This window comes from Acomys minous, assembly GCF_964271855.1.
Source record: "Acomys minous genome assembly, chromosome: 3".
NCBI classification, from domain to species: Eukaryota; Metazoa; Chordata; class Mammalia; order Rodentia; family Muridae; genus Acomys; species Acomys minous.
In genome coordinates, this window is record NC_140485.1 from 70985391 (window position 1) to 71004593 (window position 19203).

Below are 19203 nucleotides of genomic sequence, written 5' to 3' on the forward strand. Positions count from 1 at the left end.
AGCTAGCTAGCATAGTGGAGGAGGTGAGGAGGGCCAGGATGCCAAGCGTGGGGGCTTCAACAGTCTTAACAGATACATGATACTAGGCACCCAAGTTGCCTTGGGCTTTGATATGTAATCACAGCTATTTTGCCAATGGCAAGGAAAGATAATAGAGTGGCTCCTTTTGATGGACAGAAACTCCAGGTTCCAAAGTAATATTCCAATCCATCCATCAACATCCTTTTGTTTACCCTCTAAATATTCAACCCAAGCTTGCTGGGGAGTGGGGAGGGGGGCTTCCTTTGGACTTGGCACACTCCAAAAAGAGGCAGACCCATTTGGTCCAAAATGACAGTCTAGGCTCTGCTCAAGGTGGACTGTGAGATAGTTGGCAAGTAGACCAAAGCTCACCGATTTCTGTAGTTTCTTAACTGCTCCCTCACAGTCTCGTTTTTGTTTTTCCAGACAGGGTTTCTCTGTGTAACCTTGGCTGTCCTGGACTCCAGGCTGGGCTGGAACTCACAGAGATCCTCCTGCCTCTGCCTCCCTGAGTGCTGGGATTACAGACGTGAGACATCCCCACCTGGCTTTTATTATTTTTAGGAGTTTGAGGGTTTTATATTCTTAGTTTGGGTATTGTTTGTAGGGATTCGTTTGATGCAGCATCTTACTATATATATATCCATCCCTGGCTGGCCTGGAACTCGCTATGTAGACTACATTGGCCTCAAATTCAGAGACCAGCCTGCCTCTGCCTCTATGCTGGGATTAAAGGTATATGCCATCACGCCTGGCTTCAGTGGAGGATCTTGATTTATCTTTACTCACTCTTAAAATAAATTTTGTGGTCCACAAGATGCCAGGTACCTTCCACCTACCTGAAATCCTATTCTTTACATCTCGGGTTTCAGCTCAATTATTACACTCATTTAGAGGCTTTCCGTGGCCTGCTCATGTCTAACAGCCCCCACGTGGTTATTTCCTATAACATCATTGTGTTTTCTTGGTTTTGTTTTAAAACAGAAGTTCATTTATACTGGGCTCAAATTCCCAAGTGATAGGATTGCAGACCTAAGCCACCAAACCCTTTTAATTTTGTTGCTTCTATTTCTTTGGTTTTTTTTTTTTTAAGCGCATTGTATTCTTCTGTGCGTATTATCTTTTTCATCATTCTCACTCTATAGACCAGGCAGTCTTCGAGGATGCTTTAAACCTTCCATAGGTTTGCATCTCTTGATGAAAAGTGAGTCTCCTTTTGGTCACGGATGAATTGCTTCCAAGGCCCAACGGACTGTGAACTCCACGAGGGATGGCAGTCTGTCTCCTACGGTGACTCGGCCTCTGCCTCCGCAACCCCAAAAGAAGCACGGAGCGCCGCCCTCTTCAAAGCTGGTGGAACACAAGCTCCAGACTGAGCGCGCGCAGAGGGACGCGTTTCTCAAAGGTGGGCCCCGCCTCCCACGCCTTTAGCTCCGCCCCTCCCTAGCCCCGCCCCTGGAGAACAATGAGCCAAGAGACCTAAGGGCTTGAAGCCCGAGCTTCCGCCCGCCCCTGGCTACCTAGCCCCACCCCGTCTGGCCCCGCCCCTCGAGGCCAGTCCGCAGCGGGTTTTAAAGGCACGCCGCCGTGGCTTCCGGGTAGGAGCTGTTGCGCACTGCTCAGTTCATCCGTGTTTACCGGCCCTCCCGGGGTATGGCCCCCAAAGTCGCGGACTCTGTGGAACAGCTCCGCGCTGCCGGCAACCAGAACTTCCGTAATGGCCAGTACGGCGAGGCCTCGGCGCTGTACGAGCGCGCACTGCGGCTGCTGCAGGCGCGAGGTAGGAACCCGCCCCACGTTTTCCTCCGGGCCTGCGTCCTCACACCCACATCCCCGCACCGGGCCTCACGTTTGGCCCAGCCTTCTGGGCTTTCCTTTCTCTGGGTCCAACCGCCGCAGCAGGCCCTCCCAGGGCTTGATCCCGCGCTTCCTTCCCGCCCCGGGCTACCTAGCCACGACCCTGTCTAGCCCCTCCCTCCCGGCCTTAAGGGCACGCAGCCGCCGCTTCCGCCCGGAAGCTGTTGCGCACTACTCAGCGCGGGACGGAGGTGGTCCCTGTTTGCCGGCCTCCGGGGATGGCCCCCAAACTCTCAGACTCTGTGGAAGAGCTCCGCGCTGCCGGCAACCAGAGCTTCCGCAACGGCCAGTACGCCGAGGCCTCGGCGCTGTACGAGCGCGCGCTGCGACTGCTGCAGGCGCGAGGTAGGAACCCGCCCCTCATTTCCCCCTCCGGGCCTGCTGGCGTCCTGCACCCTCAACAAGCGCTCGGGGCCTCAAGCTGACCCCTTTCTTCTGGGTCTTTCTTTTCTCCAGGCCAGCCGCCGCACCAGCCCCTCCCGCATCTTCCCCACTTAAGCATCCTACGAGAAACTTGCTTGGCTCTTTTCTGCCTGCTTTTTAACTGCCCTATTGGCTTATAGCCTAAGTTACTCAGGCCTTGAGGATGTAGTGCACATGTATTCATTTGACAATTCTGTTGAGCACCTTTTGTATCCTTGACTGAATATGCCCAGACGGGAGGGCCTTTCTAAGGTCGGACTTGGGGGGGGGGGGGGGAGAAGGGAGCGGGCAGTTGTCTTATGTTTGTGAATAAGTAAAGGAGACTTCTGAGATTAGAGTTTTTAAAGACAAGGTAAATAAGGTAGAGTTGGATCCTTTAGACAGATCTCTTCTCAAGAGATCTTTGAGACGTCCGTCGGAAGTTCGGGGGTGTCTAATGCTTTATAGGCACTGAGCACCCCAGGTGTAGGGAACCATCAGCAAGAATACATAGTCTAAGCAGCATGAGCTCTTAAGGAGAATGTTTAAGACATGAAATAGATAAAGCCTTACGGTGTCGGTGGATTAAGCCCTCCAAAGAGTCCGAGGTCTTATCCCCTAATTGGAAGAGTTTTAAACTGAGGAATAGCTTATTATCAGTGCTCCTAGCCCTTCGCCCAAAATTCCAGAAGTGCTGACCTCAGGACAGCCTTGGATCTCATTCTCGTCTTCTTGACTAGCATTTGTTGAGTGTGTTTCTGTGTGCCAGATGCTGTCTTTGATTATTTTCACTATGACCAAATCGATTAGACACTTGTAGATAAGGAGTCCCAAAGATTTAATTGCCTTAAGGATTGCACAGTGAAGATGGCAGACCCAGAATTTGAATATAGATTTTTCTGATTTCTGAGTCTTTTTTTTTTTTTAAGTTTAGTTTTATTCATAATCGTGGTTTGGGTGATGTGCATGAGGTTGCGTGCTCCTGGGGCTGGAGTTTCTGGTGATGTTTGCTGTTTGGTGTGGGTTCTAGGAACCAAGCTCTGGCTCTGTGCAAGATCAGTACATGCTTTGAACCCCTGAGCCCTCTCAACAGCCCCCTCAGTACAAAATTTTAATCTTTAGCTAGACTTCGTCGTAAGTCCTCAACTTTTTGTCTAAAGTTTTTATAGTTTTCAAGACGCACACAAGCAGACACACACACACACACACACACACACACACACACAGCCCTCTGTGGATGTCGGTTTCACATCATGAAGTTGCTGAAGTGGCTATTTCCCTCTTGCATCCTTGTCCCCCTTCCCTGAATAACCTCAAACCCTGCTAGCCCAGAAAGGCTGTGCTTCTGTGTGGGTTTATTCTGAGACTCTTAGAATAGTTGCCCTGGTGTTTAAACTTACCTAGTACTGATTGTCTATGTGACTGTATGGGTGATTCTCTTGCCTCTCAGACCAGTTTTCTTGGCCTTCAGAGGAGCACAGGGAAGCCTTGTAGTAAGTCTGAGAAGTGAGACCTTCCAATGTGGATGCACACAAGTGCCCAGAAGAGTTGAGTGGAGAGGTAGGGCCATCAACCAGGTTGGGGTTCTGACCTTTCCAACACACCCCTGCTGCTTGTAGGCAGCTCTGAGCTTTGGCGACATGAGATGGATTACTGATTTTGAGTTTGTACCTGTGCCTTATGGCAAGGATGTAATTTAACTGGTCCAAGAGAAGAAACACGGGGGTATAAATATCTTATGTTTGTTATTGTTAGTATTGAATGGAAGATATCAAGTGTTGACATGGTATCGTGCTTCCTGAAGCAAGTTGCAAAAGGATAGGCAAACACTTTAGTGGTGCCACACCTTAGCTGTTAATGAAGGACTCTAAAGTGGGCAGGGCCTGAGGATTGTGCTGTCCTCCAGGGAAAGGGAGTACAGGGACAAGGATGAGGATGGATGGAGCTTTAGCCATTTCAAAGGTAAAATTGATGCCAGCCTGATGTATGTAGTAGCTCCCAGGCCAGTTAGGGCTACAGAGTTAGCCCTTGCTCCAGACTAAAGGAGTGACTGAGTGGGGCTGTGGAGGTGCCACCTGCTTTCCTAGTACTCCGGGGGCTGGAGCAGGAAGGTTGTTGGAAGGTCAGGACTGGCCTTCTTCACATAGTAAAATAGAAATCCACCTGCCTCTGCCTCAGGAGTGCTGAGATTAAAGGCATATGCCACCATACCAGCAATTTGTTTTAAATCTTTAAAAAAAACAAAAACAGAAAGAAAGAAATGAATAGAAACGGTGTGTGATACCGTGAATCCTGAAGCTCCAGTACTTTGGGAGACTGAGGCAGGAGAATTGCTAGTTCAAGGCCAACCTGAAATAGGTAGTGAGACCTGACACAAGAGGGTTGGAGGTGTGGGAACAACTAATTTTGGTAAAGTGGTGGATACTGAATACCATATAGTTTAATGTCTAAATGAAAAATTTCAGTAAAACCTTTGAGCTATATACCTAGGAGTTACTTGATCAACAATAAATAACTGTTTTCTTATTTTCTTTGTTTTGCTGTTTTGGGGTGGTTTACAACCCATGCTAGTGAGTAAAATTTAGTTGAAAATGTCTTTTAAAATGAAAACCAGGGATTAAAAAAAGAAAGTACAAGTTGAAGCATATGGGGGTGGGCGTGCATCTAGAAGTTAAGGGAGAAATAATAGGGGCTGATACATTCAAAATAAATTTAATGGAATTCTGAAAGAATTAATTTTTAAAATTTTAATGAAAAGCGGGGGTCTACTGAGGTCCTAGGCCCCACAAGGTGAAAGGAGAGAACTGACTGCCCTCTGACCTTCATATGCTTTCCTTCCATACACAGAAACAATACATTTTAAGAAATGAAAATGATTACAGTCAGAGTGATAGCTTTGAGCTTCTATGACTGGGGATAAGCATTGACTTTAGAGAGATGACTAGTAATTATCCCAAGAAATGTGTAGTTCCCATTTCTTGATTGAGTTGCCCATAGTCCAGCACACCCAGCGCTGTTGCCGCTTCTCTGGTGGTCTTTTCTGACGTAACTAACGCCCTCTAGCTTGCATTTCCCTCCGGCTGCAGGGTGCTCCCTCTTCCTGGCATTTATTATTGTCCTTTTCCTTGGTTTGGTTTATGTTTTTCCATTGAATCCCATGCCTTCTGTAATGAAGTCAGCACAGGCCCAGATAAGAACATGGCTTTGACTGCGGCAGAAGCTAGCTACTTTACCCTCATCTTTTCATCTGATACCAAGTTCAGTGCCAAAACGAATAAATGAAGATGGGTGCTTAGTTCCCTGTGAATGGCAGAAACCCCGACTTCCCAATTGCGTGATAAGAATGGTGAATGTGCTGTCTACCTGATACATAGGCCTAGTTAGGCTGCAGTAGTCCCTGCTGCCTTTCCCCAAAGCCTAGAAAGCTCCAAGAGTACATCCTTATGCCCTCTGACATCTATTTCCCAGCATATGATCTTGTTGTTCCTGCCTCCATCTGGGCAGGTTCTGCAGACCCTGAAGAAGAAAGTGTTCTGTACTCCAACCGGGCAGCGTGCTACTTGAAGGATGGGAACTGCACAGACTGCATCAAAGATTGTACTTCGTAAGTGGCCCGGGAGCCTCTGGAATGCCTGAGGGTTTCCACAGAGCAAGCCAGGTTTCTTCTTTGAAAGAGTCCCGTGAGGAACAAGAATCAAACTGAATACAATGTGGAAACCTTTCATATTTTATTCTTAATGGGTGTATCCTATGTCGCAATGGATACAAGCTGTGTGAGCATAGGGATATTGAAAGAAGCAACATACCTCTCTCCAGAACAATGAGAAGATATGTAGGAGTTCCCACTTTGATTAGACTTTATGAATGTGATACAAGTTTACAATTAATTGGTTTTCCAACCTCATTGTGAACATCCACAAACTCACACTGCAGAAAATCTCTATGAGTACTAAGAATGTAAAAATTCTTCTGTTTGTCTTGGTTCACTTTTCAAGTGTAGTATGACTCACACTATAGAAAAACTTGTGAATGCAGTCAGTGTGGTAAAGCTCTGCGTTCTTCCAGTTCTCTTCATATATGAAAAACATATAGAAAAATGATGCTATAAATGTGATCCATGTAATAAATGCTGATGCACCTTGATCTCTCTGAGAAAAAAAAGTCCCACCATTTCTCTCTATGATGAATAGTAGAAAGTGTCACTAAATATCATCAGGCACTTAGAGTGACAGGCTCTCCTGGGACCTTTTCTTTGGAGTTTGGGCTCCCTGCTTCTGAGAGTGGGTGTGGGGTGGGAAGTTAGGAGTGGGCTTCCGAGCCTCTGTGACACTTGGACATGAGGCGAGACACAGTCACAGTGACTTGATTTGCTCAGTTGTTTCCCTGGGATGACGGTATGAGAGGTAAGAGGAAAGAAAAGAGGATAATAGATGTTAACAGATTGTCTAAAGAAGCAAAGAGATGCTTCTTTAATCCCGGTGTTCAGTAGGCAGAGGCAGGCAGATCTTTGAGATCAACGCCAGCCTGTTCTGTATAGTGAGTTCCAGGCCAGCCAGGGCCAAATAGTGTCTCAAAAAAAAGGAAAGAAAAGACAGTCTGTTAATTAGCAGTTGTACAGGACACTGAACAATTTTCGATCTCATCCTTCTGGCTAGCCTTTGGTCATCATTGCTAAACGAACATATGTCAACTAACTGGGTCCTTGTGACTGATCCTAGCTCAGATGCTGTTGCGTGCAGGGAGGAGCAGGGAGAGAGGCATGCTCACGGAGCCTGCGCTAGTCTTTTACCTTCCCCAGGGTATTCACTCTGATGGTGAGTTTACCCTCTGTCCCCGGCAGGACTGAGCTGACCGAGGCTGGCGTGATGAGTGGTTTGCCTGAAGTTCCGTGGCTAGTGGCAGCTGGGTAGAATGCAGACTCGGTCCTAGGCTTGCTCATTGCTTACGCTGGACCATGGTGGGGAAACATGGCCGCATGAAAGCTGTGAGGCCCTTGATGGTCATCTGGGCTGGGCGTAGAGGGTATAGAAGTTGACACAAGCGTATATCCATTTCATTAGTTGTCCTCTGCCTTCTTTACCTGCCCAGTTCAGTTTACGTTGAGAGTTAAACTATTGTAGAGATGGTGTCTCTCTCCAGAAATTAGTTCTGTTATGCTGACTGCTGCAGATGACTGTGCCTGAATCACTGCGCTGTTGGGGAGGCCTGTTGACCCAGCAGACACATAACATTTTTGCCTCCTCTTGTAGAGCACTGGCCTTGGTTCCCTTCAGCATCAAGCCCTTGCTGCGAAGAGCATCCGCATATGAAGCCCTGGAGAAGTACCCCCTGGCCTATGTCGACTATAAGACTGTGCTGCAGATTGATAACAGTGTGGCATCGGCCCTGGAAGGCATCAACAGGTGAGCATCTCCATGGAACCACGTCTCTTGATTGGCTTTGGCCCATTGCTTTGGTGGTTTTCTAAGCCATGGTCCCTTTGACTACGTTTGAAAATCTGTGTATGTGAGTTTGTATATATATGTGGGGGCCATGGGTTGATGTTGGGTGTCTTTTAACACTATCAACCTCATTTTTAAAAAATCTCTTATTGAACACAAAACACATTAATTTGGCTAAACTAACTAGCCAGCAACCTCCAGAGACCCTCCCTCCTATCTGTATCTTCAGGGTTATTACAGGCATAGATGACAAATTTGATTCAAGTGTTTGGTATTCAATATCAGGTCCTGATGCCCACATGGCAAGCATCTCTTTAGCTTCATTAACTTGAGGAAATCTTGTTTGTTTTCAAATAGGGTCCAACTATGTATCTTGGGTTGTCCTAGAACTCACTATGTAGACCAGGCTGGCCACAGAGACTTGGAAAACTTTTTTTTCCAACATAACATTTTTATTGATTCTCTGGGAATTTCACATCATGCGCCCTGATCACACTCACTTCCCAGTCCTTCCATGTCCACTAACCTCACAGAAAGGGGGGGGTGGGCATGGTGCATGCCTTTAATCCCAGCACTCAGGAAGCAGAGGCAGGCAGAGCAGTGTGAGTTCGAGTCCAGACTGCTCTACAAAACCAGTCCAGGACAGCCAAGGCTACACAGAGAAACTCTGTCTTAGGAAAACAAATTCCAGTTTGTGTTATCTGTATAACACAATAGAGCATGGTCAGACTCTCAGTTCCCGTCCCTCCCACACCCCTGCCAGACGCCCTCAGTTACGGAGAGCCGCACTCAGCGTCCTTATCACACTTTTAACACTTCTCTTCAGTGGCTTCCTGTCTAGGCTGTTACTTTTCAGGTGGACGGGGTCGGGGTTGGCACAGAAAGCCTCCATGTCCCTCGTCCCTCGCCTCTCAACCGTCCATCTGCAGTCATCGATATCACAGCAGAAATAACCTCCGTGCTCTTTACAGTCTGAGAAACACGGATCATGGGCCAACTTGGAAACTCTGCTGCTGTATATAGCAGATTATGTAATGTTTTACTGGAGCTCAGCAGTTATGAGTGCTCACTGCTTTGCAGGGTACGTGAGTTCGATTCCCAGCATACACTGGGCAGCTCACAAGCACTGTAATTCTAGTTCTGAAGTACATCCATAGGCACTGGGACCCCAGGGGACAGACTCATGCGTAAACATAACTAAAAATAGTAAAATAGATTTTTTTTTTAAGTCAGAGTTACTGAGACTGATGATTGGTTAGTGTCTACGTGTGCACATTCATTCGCAGACTAATAGTATTGAGCGCTCTCTGAAGTGCAAGAGGTTCAGTAGAGGGTAGCAACACTGACAAGCGCTTCAGACCCCTCTTTATTCAGAATGAGAGCTGGACTGCTGCAGGATCGGATAGTGTGAGTCTGAAAAGGTCTTTCTGTCCTCATGGCCATGGCTGATTCTGTCTCGTAGATCCCTTGTTTGTATAACTGATCATGATTCCCTTCATGTGGGCTGCTAGGACGCCGTGCACCAAACTAATAGTATAATAGGATCTGTGTTTGGTTTCTTGGTTGACTTGTCAACATCCAGTTTTCTCTCTGAGTCTTTGTCATTCACCAAAGGCTCCCAGTTGTGTGCTAGGCCTTACACAAGGGCCTGGGCTGCCGAGTGAGGTGCAACTCCCTCTGTCCTTGCACAGCTCTTGGCCTCAGAGGGAGTACTAGTCAGCATTGCACAGGCTTGGTGTGGCCAGTGCAGTCTTAACTGTTATGAGAGCGGCTCGCAGAAGCCGCTCCAGGTTAGAAGAGCGGCACTCATCCAGCTGGGAAGAAGACAGAGCTTTTCATAGTGAAGTCACTAGTAAAGCTGAGACAAGCAGTTCAGTGAGGTCAGAAGCAGATGGCAGGTCAGAACGCTGTTAGTGGAGTTCAGGGAGATGGGACTGTAGCTGGGATGGGTAGTAAGGGGTGTCCAGGAGAGTTTAATAAGTGAGCAGGGTTAAGGGAGCTTTAATCTGAGTCACTTGGAAGAAATGATATAGGTGGGAAGAAAGATGTTGCCCAGATGAGCAAGGTTAGGACCCAGAGCTTACATGGGAAGGTTGGCTCAACACTCTGTGACAGGAGAGAAGTGGGGATGAAGGGACAGTATCCTAAGGTTGATGTTGTCCCACAGCTAGAGGATACAGTCCGTCACGGCAGGCAGCAGGAGTCTGTCCCCTGGGGTCCCAGTGCCTATGGATGTACTTCAGAACTAGAATTACAGTGCTTGTGAGCTGCCCAGTGTATGCTGGGAATCGAACTCACGTACCCTGCAAAGCAGTGAGCACTCATAACTGCTGAGCTCCAGTAAAACATTACATAATCTGCTATATACAGCAGCAGAGTTTCCAAGTTGGCCCATGATCCGTGTTTCTCAGACTGTAAAGAGCATGGAGGTTATTTCTGCTGTTTTTTAAAATGAGATCTCTTCTTGGGGTGTGGTATGCAAAGTTTATCCTTAACAAGTAGCAGAGCACCTTAAAATTCACATGTGGCAACCATCATAAGGGAAAGCATCCCATGGTGTTGGCTCTGAGAAAGAGTGGACGGGGAGCAGTTCCTTTGTTAGAGCCTGTGGGGCATACAGACGGTGGTGGGGGTGGGAGGTACAGCCTCCCTGGGTGTGAGAGAGGGACAGCTTGACCTAGCCAGACACCTGAGATCCAGCCTTTCCTTCCAGAATAACCAGAGCTCTCATGGACTCGCTTGGGCCTGAGTGGCGCCTGAAGCTGCCCCCTATCCCTGTGGTGCCTGTTTCAGCCCAGAAGAGATGGAATTCCTTGCCTTCAGGAAACCACACAGAGACACCTAAAAGCAAATCCAAAGAAACTGCAACTACAAAGAGCAGAGGTGAGCCATGACTCTGTCTGAGAAGTTTAGAGTAGCCTTCTAAAAAGTGGCCTCATTTAGCTATTAGAAGATAAATGAAGTGAAAACATAAGATGGTCTCAACTTTTTAGTGTCTCTTTGACTATACAGTGACATCATTGGTGTAAGGCCTAAGTGCTACAAGGTCTATTAACCTCCTGGCTGGCACATAGGTACAAGTGCTAGCTCTCAATCTCTAGCAGTACTAGGATGTTTTTTATTACAAGAATAGAAACTTCCAACATGGCAAAATAATAAAGGAAATGTATTGGCTCATAATTATGTATGTCGTGCCAAAAAAAAAAAAAAGCCCATCCCGCTCTTACCCTTCAAATCACTAGTTATGTGAAAAGATAGTTCCCTCATATGCTTAGCTATATTTTCCCAGTATCCTGGTATAATTGGTCACAGATTCCTATGACCAGATGAGGCTTTGTAACTGTCTCAGCCCCGTCTCCCTGTACCATCCACCCATGCCCACAGCTAGAGAGCGACGCCTCCCTGAGCACATAGTCCTGGGTGACTCTGGAAGGATGAATAAGAGCAAAGAGCAGAGCTCAGCCAGCATAGCAGGAGATGGTGTGCTGGGAAGCGCTCACTAATGCCCAGGAGAACGTTCCAGGCCAGCAAGCATGAATCAAGACAGGGACGTACGCAAGGGCCGGGGGAAGAGGAAGTAAGCCTTAGAGCGTGGAAGAGGGCATTCATTGCTCCTGTTGGCAGGAAGATGCTGGGTAGCCATGTGGGAACCTGGTTGTTGTGTGCCACTCTTCCTTAGAAGGAACTCGTGGAGTGCTAATGAAGTAGATGGCAGCCAGGTGCCCGCTGCTCGTGTTCTTTGAAGTCACCGAGCCATGTGTTACTGGCTCTGTGCTAAGCAGTGGAGCACAGAGGAAAGAACTTGACCTGTGGGGAGCTCCTGCTCTCGTGAGAAACTGAGTCATGGAGACAGTCTTTAAGAGCTACTGAGCAAGTGCCATGGGATTATTAGTGTTTGGGAAGCTTAGATTGAGTCAGGACAAGGCTCACACAAGGGACAGGTGATAAAAGTGGTATCTTGAGCTGGACCTTAAAGGTGAGGTCATTAGGGAGGGAAATTGGAGGCAGAGACTGTGGAAGGAGCTGAAGAAGGGACGTGTATGGCTAAACAGGCCTGGGGAGGGGCGTTGCAGAGCAGGGCAAAGCGGAGTCCACCTACTGGGCTGCTTCTAGGGCTCATGCTCCTGTGCACAGTACAGGGTACTTTGTAATAGCAAAGCAGAGCCAGGTCAGCATGCACAGGAGAGGGGACAGATCCTTCCCGGGATTTTGGCAGTGAAAATATATCACCTACATGTCCATGTATCAGCACACAAAACCTCAGGAGGAGAATGCTGAGGCGGAAAGCAACCAAGCCATAAAAGACTAGACCAAGTACTTGTTCCTTTATCTGAGGCTCCGTGACAAGTGGCTTATAGATGCTATTATAGCCATAGTGTAGTTTATATAGGGAGCTTAGGGAAGAGGAAACACAGATCTAGAAATAATAGCCGGGCGTAGTGGCACACATTTAATCCCAGTACTCGGGAGGCAGAGGCAGGTGGATCACTGTGAGTTCGAAGCCAGCCTGGTCTACAAAGTGAGTCCAGTACAGCCAGGGCTACACAGAGAAACCCTGTCTCAAAAAAAGACCAAAAAAGAAAAGGAAATAATAGTTTCCTTCAAAAACGGGTGGGCTCAGGAGGGTCTTAAACAGGGCTGAGTTGTCACACTGGTTTTATTCCCACAACTTTACCCTGGTTGTAAATATTGAGTGTTTTACCATGATAGTTTTTAAAGATTAAAAAGTGGTGCTGTAGGACCAAGCTGGGACAGTTTTGGAGCCACACATTGAAGGACCTTGAAAGCCCTGTAGTATGAAAGCTTGGGTTTCCCCTTGTTCTCTGCCTTCTTCCCCTCAGAGTTGGAGCAGAGCTGCAAGTAGCAGGAAAAAGTGACAGGCTCAAGCAAAACAGAACAAGCCCTGTTCTGGAGCTGCAGCCTTTCTTCATTAGATGCCTCTCATTAAGTTTGTAGGTGATTCTCCACTTTTTTTGAGTGTTATTCTCAGATTTGATCCTAACTTAGCCCTTTGCACTGGGGAGGAAACTGAGGTACGGAAGTTAAATAGGTCATGCAGAACACTCCAGCGACCCAGTGGCAGTACCACACAGAAGCCTGACTTGCTTTTTACCATATATGTAATATGCATGTATAAGCGTGGTTATAAGTCTCCATCCTCTTCTGATGAATGGATGAGCCCCATTAATTAGGGGGCTCAATAGTCAGGAAGAATGCTCCGTAGCCGCCAGTCAGTCCCTGGCGTGGAAGGGATGACGCTAAAGAGATCGCACTGATCTCATTTGAGCACCTGATCCATGGTTTTTTCCTCTTCTGAATTTGTGTCTAGTGCCTTCTGCTGGGGATGTGGAGAGAGCCAAAGTTCTGAAGGAAGAAGGCAATGAGCTTGTAAAGAAGGGCAACCATAAGAAAGCTATTGAGAAGTACAGTGAAAGCCTCTTGTTTAGTAGCCTGGAATCTGCCACATACAGCAACAGGTATCTTCTGCGCAGCTGCTGGCCTCTGGGATTTCAGAACACGTGATTGTCCACAGGCTTTTCTGAAGGCTGGGATGTAGCTCAGTGGGCGGATACTTGCCTACCATGGGCTCCAAGGCTGGGATGTAGCCCAGAGGGTACTTACTGCCTACCACAGACTCCTGGTTATGGAGAGGTTTGGGTCCTCTCGGGTAGTCGTGTGCATCCCCACCTACCTCAGGGCTTCAAACAAGGTGTTGACAGTGGCAGCTCTCAAAGGGGTAGAGACTTAAAGAGATGCCAAACAGTGGTCTCCATTGTCCAAACTTTAGGCTTGTAATGTCAACAGTCTTCCTACCCTGCTGTCCATCCTGTGGCCGCTTTAACTCACCTGTTTCTGACAGTTCTGGCCTTGAGCCCAGTGAGTGGAATAACTATTATCTGGCTGGGACAAGAGGGAGGAGTGCAGCCTGGCTGAGTGGGACCTGCAGCAGTAACTGCTGTTCGGAAGCACTGAGAATGAAGACACAGGAGCCAGGGCACCATCCCTGTAGTGAGGGACCCTTGCTGTATTCAGATGCTGGGAGGTGTAGGTGACAAAGAGCAGGTATTACTAGTGTTTAAAGTTGAGAAAATCAAGGTGCTGTCTAAGCTCTGACTAGCTATTAAATGGTAGCAGTAGAACTGGAATCTGGCGCCTATGAAATCAGTTAGTTTATTGTCAGAAGCCTGCTACAAGTCAAGAGGCTGTGTCTGGTCCGCTGCCCACATGCATTTAGTACTCTAGTTAGAACGTGTTCTGTCTGGGAGCAGGAGATGGCTAAGAAGTAAAGAGCATTCGCTACTCACACTGGGGAGCCAGGTTTGACTCCCAGCACCATATTAAGCAGTTTCCAACCACCTACCTATAACTTCCATTCCTGGGAATCCACTGCCCCCTTCTGGCCTCTCTGGGCACATGCACACATGTAGTGCAAATAAACAACATGCAGGCACACATAAACAATACATCCTTTCAAAAAACCTTTGATCTGAAAGAAGTTCGTTGTTCCTTAAAAAGCTTTAAGATAAACGTGCTTGTCACCCAAGTCTGGCAATCTGAGTTTTATACCCACAGCCCACATTTAATAAAGGTGAAAAGAAAAGCTGACCTTCACATGTGTGCCATGGCATATGCATCCGTATGAACATATCATGTACACACATAGACAGTATTTTTTTAATTGAAGAAAACCTAAAAATAAAGCATGCTTCAGGTGTGTTGAGGAGATTTGGTCCCATACTGAAAAACTAGTGCAGGATCTAAGGCAACTTTCTGAAATCAACTAGTGTTTTCTTCAGTGAAAACAGTGGGAGCAGTGTTCACAGGAGATGGTGTAAGTAGCCCTCTCAGGTTTGGTTTTGCTTCTTAAGAGTTGAAAAGAAAACTTTCAGTTTTAAATTTTGGATAGAACTTACAGTTTTCTGAGCTGGTTGGAGCAGGGCGCCTCCTTTTGTTAGACTGCCCTGTAAAGGAAGCCCCAGCTCGTTTGCTCTTTGTTGTGCCATCAGCCCCTTCTTTCCCTGCGCTCCTGACCTCCATGCTGCTGCACACCTATTAGCACGTTCTAAATAGTAGTAATAATAATAGTAGTAGTAGTATTTTGTTTAAACACTATTCTTTAATCAAATAGATCTGGACCTCACAGTTCTACTTTCCCTTCTGCTCGTTTTACTTCCCTTCTCGTTTAAAATTTGGTCTTTCCCCTTGGGTGGGCGGGATGGGGGTCTGCGGAGGAGGGTACAGAGCTAGACATCACACTGAGGGCCTCATGCGTGCTAGACAGGCACTCTGCCACTGACCTCTACACCCAGCCTAGGTTAGATTTTCGTCTTGTGTTTGTCTTTAAGACGCGATAATGATCCCAGAGTTTGTCAGGAAAAAAATTAAAACAACATGAGCAGTTAGTTTATAATAAAGTGTGGGGAGAAAAGATGCCGTTCAGTAAGTGATATTGGATTGATCAGGTAAGAGTTAAGTAGAGATTCTTCCTCTTGGTATTTTAAAATAAACTCTTAGAAGAGCACAATTTCAAGTGTAAAACCAGAATAAATACAGGACATACAAGCTGATTTCCATACAGTGTGGAAGGAAAAACCCACAGAAATTATTAAGGATAGATTGGATAACTTTGTTTTTATAATATTAAAACGCTTTATGAAAGATATTCAGCTTTTCATGTGTATAGCAACCAACATAAGGCTGTAGGTGTGACACCATGTAGGACCAGTGAAAATAATAATAATAAAGAAAATTCACTACCATTTTCTTCCATCTTAACAGCACTTGAAATTTGAGACCCAGGTTTACTACAATCATAGGAAAAGGACTCTTGGTAACCTCGTCAGAGTGCCTGGCATTAGCAGTCAGGATTTGAGCTGTTGGTACCTCTTGATCCAGCAGTCTTTTCCCAAGGGAGCTCACTGCAGCGTTCTCTATGTAACACCCTGGAAATAGTGAAAGTGCATGCAGAGAGGAAATTGGTAAAAACAAATGATGCCATATCCAACTAGCAAGTGCTCTGCATCCACTAAAAGCAGTGAGAGCAGATGAGTGGGCCGAATCTGAAAGGCTTCCTTCTAGGGCCTGTCTTTGAAGAAAAGGACCAGACTTGAATGATGAAGATACACAATGGTATTTTCCACAGTTTAGTATGAGACATTTCAAAGTATGGGAAGTTGGGGAAATGTAAGTACCTTGACCACCACCCATCTACCCGCTTCTAGATTCTCCAGTGGTCATAGATGCTTGGCCCTATCTAGTGCTGAGCGCAGGGTACCATCCTCAGCCCTGCCATCTTAATGTTGATGTGTCCAAAGTAACTGCTTACATTTTTACCCTCCACCCTGAAATGTAAGCATGCTTAATGTTAATTAGTATTTAATATTCATGCATTTGCTTTTTCTTAAAATGGGTATGTGTTTCATCTGTTGAAGGAAGGGTTTGGGAAACTTCTTTGTTTAAAGAGTCTGATGGAGGGTGGTGAGTGACAAGACTCTGCAAGGTCAGGCTATGGGTTCCTGCAGACTCGGTGGTTTGAACCCCAGCTCTGCCCCTCACTAGCAGTAGCTTCTTGGGCAAGTTCCCTGACTCCAGAGCCAGCTGTGAGAAGTGTCTCATGGCCTTTGCATCTGCAGAAAAGGGTAGGGAGCTGGAGAAATGGCTCCTCAGTTAAGAGCACTGGCCTGGTTTCAGTTCTCAGCACCCATATGGTGGCTCACAGCCACCTGTAACCCTATCTTCAGAGGGTCCACCACCTTCTGGACTCCGTGGGCACCAGCACACATGTGGCAGTCACGTGCACACAGGGCTGGAACTGAGGATTGAAGGTAGAAAGCAACAGCACAGAATAGGAGGTTAGCAGATCAGGTCTTTCCCCAGTTGCCTGCAGTTTGCTTGAGGGGATCCACAAGTGACTCAAGTGTGTGGTCTTTGTGCGTAGAGCGCTCTGCCATCTGGTCCTGAAGCAGTACAAGGAGGCAGTAAAGGACTGCACAGAAGCCCTCAAGCTGGATGGGAAGAATGTAAAGGCGTTTTACAGACGGGCCCAAGCCTACAAGGCGCTCAAGGTAAAGGACTCGCCACCCAGAGACCTAACGGCAGGGCCATGCCGGCGCTTGCTGTGCTCCTGCTCCCAGGCCCTGGGATTGCTGCATGCTGGGGTTTGGAAACATTCTACTGCCTCGGCAGCGTCCCCGCTCCAGCTGGTTCTCAATTCCTCTAGGTCCCTTCCCCAGCTCTTCTTTTCTCTCCATAGGACTATAAATCCAGCCTTGCGGATATCAGCAGCCTCCTACAGATTGAACCCAGGAACGGCCCTGCACAGAAGTTACGGCAGGAAGTGAACCAGAGTATGAACTAAAACCCCAGGAGGGCAACAGGAACCCTCCACCTGACCTTCCCAGAGAAGCTAGGGCCTTCCCCCGCATCTGCCCCCAATACCCAGCATGCCCCCAAGGGAGTGCAAAAGCAACCCTACTTTAACTCCTTGGAGAGATAGCAGCCTTTCACCTGAGAAGCTTCGCTTGTTCAAATTAAGTCCATTATAGACAAGCACAGGGCATTTTTTTCAGAAAGGTCCCCCCTAAAGTTAAAGTGTGAAGCTACATCCCTGGCCTCATCAGCTTGCTTCAGCCTGGCCTTCGTCAACAAAGTACTTGGCAGTTGCCCCTGATGCAGATGTTCTGCAGACTGAGTGTCCTGTGGCTTCTCCAGACACCAGGCCTGTGCAGTTAATCTGAGCTGGGAGAGTGGTGTTGACAGGCTAAAAGTGCTGGTTTACCTACACCCAGAGCAGCCTGTTGAGCTGGTTCTCCAAGGCTGCCATCTCCCCAAGGGTACAGCTGCTGTCTGCACCCTGTCCTTGGCACAGTGTCCTGTGTTGAGTCCCAGTGCCTTTAGTCCAGGCCCTTTGTGGGAAGGCAGAGCCTGACCCTTGGAGGCTCTGCTGTATAGAGCTACCTACGCTGTTTAAAGAGTCCATATTCCTCCTGGGATGGGGAGAGACCTTAAGATTAGTGTCCTTCCAGTCTGAGCAGGAACTTGCCTTTCCCCCAACAGCAGCCCCTCAGGCTTCTTTTTCTTTTGTTAATATGTTGAAGTTAATTAAACTGACTTTATTGAATTGTGTGTTGCTGTTGCATTAAAAGGTTTTCTTCTGTACATCTGGCTCTTGTGCATTATTTTATGTCTTCTCAGGCTTGCACCTGAAACTCAATAGTGGTAACAAAACGGAAAACAAAGACAAGCTAGATCTTAAACATACTTTTGCACTACTGAATTTCAATCCTGTAAAAGAAATGGTAATTTTTAAATGTTATATTTCCTGAACAAGATATAGAATGGTCTGTGAAAAAAAAAGAAAAACATTCATCTGTTTATTGAGCAAATTTTCTGAACAGCCCAGGCATTGTGTATAGTCCAAGAAAAATGGGATACCTAGATATGGTCCCTGCTCTCAGAGGAGTGGCCCTGTGAGAAGACAAGCTAGTCAGATAACTAAGTCTGAAGCAGCCACCCAGCAGTCAACTGTCTTACCTGCCTCGGTGAAGAGGTTTGCACAGTGGAAGGGTAATGCCCTCTGGAAAGGAGAGCTTGAACTGAGTTCAGAAGAGAAAGCTAAGAGCTGGGGATTTATCTCAGTGGCAGAGCATCTGCCTAGTACGCATGAGGCTCTGGGTTCAAGCCCCTGCACTACAGAAAGTAAAAGGAAAACCATACCCATCAGTTACCACTCCATAGTTACACAGCCAATGGAATCTCAAGGGAGCATGTACGGGAGACATCTGCATGTTTATTGTGGTAGCATTCACAAAAGCCAAGGATGACCGGGCATGGTGGCGCACACCTTTAAACCCAGCACTAGGGAGGAAGAGGCAGGTGGGTCACTGTGAGTTCAAGGCCAGCCTATTCTACAAAGTGAGTCTAGGACAGTCAAGGATACACAGAGAAACCCTGTCTCAAAACACCAAACAAATCCCAACAGATGAATGGATAAAATGCACACATGCAGCGAATAGAGTATCTTTTTGTGTTAGTACCATGTGTGTGCTGCAGTACGCATGTGGACATCAGAGGACAACTTTGTGGACTTGCTTCTCCTTCCACCTTTACATGAGCTCCAGGTATCAAACTCAGGTCACCAGGTTTCGGTGGCAAACAGCGTCACCTGGTGAATCATCTCTGGCCCTTCGCGGGTGGAGGCTAGAGATGATGTTAAGCAGTTAAAACAAGCCAGACTCACAAAGACTTAATACTGCTTGTTTTCTAATATGTGGACTGTGTGTGTGTGTGTGTGTGTGTGTGTGTGTGTGTGTGTGTGTAAACATTTAGGAAGAGCAAGAATCTGAAGTAAATCATAATGAGAGGTAAGGTAGAGAACAAAGTGCATGCTGTACATAACAAACACGATGAAACATTTTGGTGATAAATAATATGCCGACAATGAGAAAAATAGTCTAAAGATAATAGGTGAAGGGTGGGAGGT

At 47.0% G+C, this 19203-nt stretch overlaps 1 protein-coding gene across 3 annotated transcripts; it reads left to right on the forward strand.

Annotated features, from left to right (window-relative positions):
• The first annotated feature begins 1541 nt into the window (after positions 1 to 1541).
• TOMM34 (translocase of outer mitochondrial membrane 34) lies at positions 1542 to 17879 on the forward strand. Of its 3 annotated transcripts, XM_084774881.1 has the most exons (8): positions 1548 to 1801; positions 2011 to 2223; positions 5785 to 5884; positions 7530 to 7682; positions 10435 to 10604; positions 13051 to 13198; positions 16660 to 16786; positions 16975 to 17879. In XM_084774881.1, exons 1-8 carry the CDS (start codon positions 1675 to 1677, stop codon positions 17077 to 17079), a joined length of 1143 nt encoding a protein of 380 aa, XP_084631007.1. In that variant the 5' UTR covers positions 1548 to 1674; the 3' UTR covers positions 17080 to 17879. The 3 variants fall into 3 exon arrangements, with proteins under 3 accessions (XP_084631009.1, XP_084631007.1, XP_084631008.1); XM_084774882.1 differs by lacking the exon at positions 2011 to 2223 and having other exon boundaries at positions 1552 to 1801; XM_084774883.1 differs by lacking the exons at positions 10435 to 10604; positions 13051 to 13198 and having other exon boundaries at positions 1542 to 1801.
• Positions 17880 to 19203: the final 1324 nt, after the last annotated feature.

What these genes read in the sequence shown, in the direction of transcription:
- TOMM34 (XM_084774881.1), top strand. Translation starts at nt 1,675, where the DNA reads ATGGCCCCCAAAGTCGCGGACTCTGTGGAACAGCTCCGCGCTGCCGGC. An exon ending in TGCAACTACAAAGAGCAGAG is followed by an intron (nt 10,605 to 13,050) that starts GTGAGCCATGAC and finishes ATTTGTGTCTAG; the next exon opens with TGCCTTCTGCTGGGGATGTG. An exon ending in AAGCCTACAAGGCGCTCAAG is followed by an intron (nt 16,787 to 16,974) that starts GTAAAGGACTCG and finishes TTCTCTCCATAG; the next exon opens with GACTATAAATCCAGCCTTGC.